Source organism: Octodon degus, unplaced genomic scaffold (genome assembly GCF_000260255.1).
Source record: "Octodon degus isolate 3935 unplaced genomic scaffold, OctDeg1.0 scaffold00159, whole genome shotgun sequence".
In the NCBI taxonomy this organism is placed as follows: domain Eukaryota; kingdom Metazoa; phylum Chordata; class Mammalia; order Rodentia; family Octodontidae; genus Octodon; species Octodon degus.
In genome coordinates this window covers 743,785-748,835 of record NW_004524735.1, presented here as the reverse complement: position 1 = coordinate 748,835, position 5,051 = coordinate 743,785, and the positions used below count along the sequence as shown (strand labels likewise).

Here is a 5,051-nt window from a genome sequence, read left to right as displayed (position 1 = left end):
TGGATACTTTATGTAATAGACACATAAATTCCTCTCATTATTAGCTTCCATGCTCAGCCCCTTTTCATTGACTTTTATTGACATTAAAGTATATACTACACACTTCATGTCATTAAATATGGAGAACAGTATGTTTGAAACTTGCACAAATTCAAGGTACAGTCTAATTAACTGAATCTTTATGATGTAGTGTGATCATTACAACCTAAATAATTCCCTCTTGCTGTTTTACGGTCATCTTTACCTTTAACTCTCCAACCAACATAAGCCACTACCATGGTTTCCAGCCTATTAACATGAATATCATGTTCCTAGAATATCACATTAATGAATTTTTTTTAAATGCAGCTACTAAGAGCTAATTTTTCCATACCTTATGATGAAATACATTTGTGTCTTTACATGTACCGTTATTTTATTTTTCTTTTCAAATTGTTGTACACTATTCTGGTATTCCACATTAGAGTGTACTACAATTTTTTAACTCACAGGTTAATGGACAACTGGTTTGTGTCCAGATTTCAGCTATTTCAAATAATGATGTTATCACCATCTTTGTGGACAGTACAACTTATCTTAGCTGAACACCTTGGAAGATAACAGAGAACCACTTATGTTTAACTGTTTAAGAAGCTGTCAACCTGTTTTCTAAAGAGATGGAACCATTTTATATTCCCACTTAAGATTTTTCCAGCTTATGTGTCAACCAAAACTTATGTGCTTTGTGCTAAACACTAACAATTCAGTGATTATTAATACAACAAACAGTCCCTGGAAATATGAAACACTTCCCAATTTTCTTGGGATGTGGGGACTCCTCTGATCTCTGTGTTGTTCTGATTTCATTATATGTAATAAAAAAACATCAGCTATGATTTAAATATAATGAAATTAAAGCTATAATTAAATTATGTATTTCTTCAAGGTCTGTGAGGGGTGTGTGTGTGTGTGTGTGTGTGTGTGTGTGTATGTTTCTCTTGGGTAAAGATACAAGGCACATAATCTTCTCTGCACAAGTAGCATAATACAGTTAACTGATGTCCTTACATTAGATAGCTCCACACCACTTATCTCCTGACAGGTAGGAACACATTCTTATTACCTGTAGCTGTAGAGAACACAGTTCAGTGTAGTAGTCACATACATCTGCTGGCAGAATCTTCTTTGTACAGCACTTTTTCAATGGGAAATGACATTCTTAAAAGTGCCTACATCTACCAAAATGTATGAATTATAATATCTTTTAGAATAAATAACCATAGCATGTAAGAACCTCAGAATATTATAATGTCCTTTATCAGAACACCATGCACCAAGGAATTACAGTATATTATACCTCCAGTTTTATTTGCTGTGCACATAAGTCTGACCAAACTCAGTCAACCATTTAACTTTTATGTAATTATTTATTTACTGATATTTTATTCCAGAATTTTAAAAAAATAATTATAACCAGTGATAACACAGGCATACATATGTCCAGATATATGTAACATCTAAAATTAAGCTCTAGGAATAGCTGGATTAAGGTTTTCTGTTGGAATTGTGTTGTTATCATTTGAGTCCACATATCCTCTCAAAGCCTCCTGTGTTCATTGCTTTTTTAAAAAAGTGGCTAAATCTAAAACGTGTGATTGATTTGTAGTGCACTGCTGGGATTAAGGGTGGCAGATTGCTGAATCAGTTCAGAGATTGGATTGACATTGCTGTAATCACAGTAGAATGGATGAACAATAAGGAACAGAAAGAGACTGTCTTCTCCTCTTGCTTGTTGATTTTGATACATTCTGCAAGCCATCAACTGTTCTCTTCTGCCATGTCCAGCCTGACTTGGAGCCAATGCATATAAGCTGAGAGGTCTACAACCTGTGAGATAAACAAACTTTTCCCCCTTTAACATGTGTTGCATGTTCTGTCTCAGCAATCAGAGAAAAGTAACCAAAACAGTATTTGGTACCAACAGTGCGCTGTTGCTGTGACTATCCTGGCCATGTGGTAAAGGAGCTTTGGGGAATGATTTGTAGGAAGCATTAAGATATGTACAGAGATGCAAGCTGAAAGGGGGTTGCACTATAGCACTATATGAGAGATTGTAGGCAGAGCTCAGAAGACCAGAAAGCTAGAAAAGATCAGGCTCAGGTGGTTTCCGCTGGGAAGAAGGACTGCTTTGTTGCTGGATCCAGAGGATGTATGGTGTACCTTGCTAGAAAGTTTGTCGGAATTTGCATGGATCCAGACAGTTTGCTTGAGTTGTAGATTAAGGGCAGAAGACAAATCTGGAAAAAGACATTTCAAGGCATTCTGATGCTGAAGCAGTGGTATGGCTCCTTTTGCTGGCTTTCAGCCAGATTTATGTTGAGGATCAAGAGCAATAAGTGCAATAGAATGATTTACGACATTGTGAGTTTGGCCACAAAAGTGCTCCAGTAAAGCTGTGGACTGAAAAGGTAGAGCAGAAGAGATCCTGCTTGCTGAGAAGCACCTGAAGAACAGAAATGATGGCCTGCAGGCAGCACAACAAGCAGAAGAATTTAGCCTTTGCAGCCTCAGAATTGCAAAAGTCAAAAAGGACTTTCATTTGAGAAGGAAGCCCAGAACACCATCTTCTGGAATGTTGACAGCCTAGAGCATCTGCTCCTGGGAATTGGCAAACAGTGCTCAGTGATCCAGGTTCTTAAACCCTGCAGTGAAGAGCAAAGTAATCCTGGCCACTACTGTACCTCATGTGAGTTTTAGATGCACGCAGAATGAAAGAGTTATCGGGCTAGGATGGCTTTCACCAAGATTTTAGAAGGCCTGGGAGGCCAGTCAGTGTGCCCCTGGGAGGGAAGTATGTAAAGCTGTGAGTGGGAAGCAAAAGGTGCAGCAGAAGAAGCCAGGAACGTTGGTTGGTTGGTTGAGGAAAAGTGCCAGGAGAGAGCAGAGCACAGCCAAGAGAGAAGCCGTGGGAGGGACAGCCACTGGAAGTCACACAGGAGCAGAGCCTTGCAAATCCTTCAGAGCTCGCAGTTTGGTACAGATTGCTTCAGATGCTGTACAAGGAACTACAGGATGGTCTGTCCCGCTGGATTTGGGACTGGCTTTGGTCCCATTCCTTTGTGTTCTTTGGTTTTTTAACTTCACGAATGGAAATGTCTGTTTTGTGCTGTTGAATGTTGGAAGAGTTTAACTTTCTTTTCATTTTTACAGGGGCTCACAGCTAGAGTTTGCCTTAAATCTCAAAGGAGTCTTTAATTTGAATTTTTCATTAAGGGATTTTCATGGGTCTTTGGTGGTTGAAGGTGGAAACCATGTTGTGGATTCTATCTGGATGTCCCCCAAAGTCTCATGCAATCATAGAGGTGGATTAATTTAGAATTTGTGATTGAATTATAGTGCAATGCTGGATTAAGGGTGCTGTGAATGAGAGTGGGTGATTGCTGGATCAGATCCCCTCATATCAGCAGCCTCTAAACTTGGTGAACTGGATACAGTATAATGGAGACAAAGTGGCTTGTCTCCTTGCCTCACTTGTTGATTTTGATGTCTTCCATACCTCATGAACTGTTGCATCTCCAAGATTTGCCATCCTGCCCTGGAGCCAAGCACCAAAAAGGCCATAATGTTGTGAGCTAAATAAGCATTTCCCTATGCAACTTTGGGTGTTAGGTAACTCGTTTCAGCAACAAGAGAAAATCACCTAAGGCAATAGTGGGGGAAGAACCAAAAGCAAATTCCTCTGAAGAGTACGTTTAAAAACGTATCATTTATACACTCTTGTTTTTTCGCATTTTCTGACAAATGGTGATTTCATGTATAAACCAGGGTTTAAAATTGTCAGCTTTATTTCCAAACTAATTGGATTCTGTTTTATTAGGCTGAAAACATATTCTTGTGTATGTTGAAGATTTTTAATCTTCAAGTTAGAAAATATAAGTGATTCTAGATCTTAATCCATATTTCTGCTTTTACAGTCAAAAAAAATACAAGCCCAGCTAAAGGAGCTTCGTTATGGGAAGAAGGATTTATTATTTAAGGTAAGCACCTATCTCCCCTCCCTCTACAACTTACGAGCACAACACCTAAACTATCAAAAGTCTTATTTAGCTAAAATTGACTTTACCAAGATTAGAGTTGCTATTAACTGTATTTTAATGTTCATTCCATTTTGTTACCAACTTGGTAAAATGAAATACAATGACGAATTTGTAGGTGCCTTTCTTATGAAAGGCAACAATTTTCACAAAATGTTTAGTTGCTTTCTTTAGGAATTTCTAACGACATAATGTCTTTTTAAAAAAAGAACAAAAATAGTAGAAAAAAAGTAGAAACTATAGAGAATTTCACTGAACAAATGTCAAGAATTCAACAATGGTTTTTATAGTGCACATTGTCATCTTCAAATGACTTGTTCAGATTGCCAGAGATAAGCATGCAAAATTGTTCAAAATTATTAACATTTAAAAAGGAGAAAGAAAATAATTAATTTTAACTGTTCCTTTCAATAAACCAGTAGAAATTGACAATAAAATTATCCTAGCTATCTTGTGTGTGTCTATATATATATATTTCTTTTTCCTTTCTTTTCTCTTTTCTGCTTTACCCCACTCCAGGTGCTTTGAACTATTTCTTTCTCTCTTACAGTGTCTACTGTCAGATTTTGTCTACCACTTCAGGTTCTTACAGTAGGAAGGCAATAAGATGTTTACACATATGGGTCTGATTTTTTAATTTTATGAGTATGGTCTCTAGTTGCATCCTTTTATCTAAAATCATTGAGTTTATCTTTTTTATAGCTCAGGTTTTTTGAATTTTATTTTTTCCTGAAAGAGTTTTTAAAAAACAATATTGGAATATAACTTAAACTGGTGATGTTAAGGAATTTATTTTTATATTATACCAGCTGAATATAGATTCATAATTTATTGACATTCAAAAATCATCTATGGAAAATTCATTGAACATCTCAATGACTTGAGAAACTTAATGCAAAGTATTTGTAAGTTTTGTTATTTCACATTGGTTTAAGAGCAGCACATGCAGGGCTGGTGAGATGGCTCAGTGGTCTAAAG

At 36.8% G+C, this 5,051-nt stretch overlaps 1 protein-coding gene across 1 annotated transcript in view; it reads left to right on the top strand.

Annotated features, from left to right (window-relative positions):
• Positions 1-5,051, top strand: part of Luzp2 (leucine zipper protein 2) — a 516,158-nt gene that overhangs the window by 402,325 nt on the left and 108,782 nt on the right. The window contains exon 7 of the mRNA XM_004642693.2: positions 3,954-4,016. Coding sequence (XP_004642750.2) covers positions 3,954-4,016 — 63 coding nt within the window. The remainder of the gene's footprint in view (positions 1-3,953; positions 4,017-5,051) is intronic.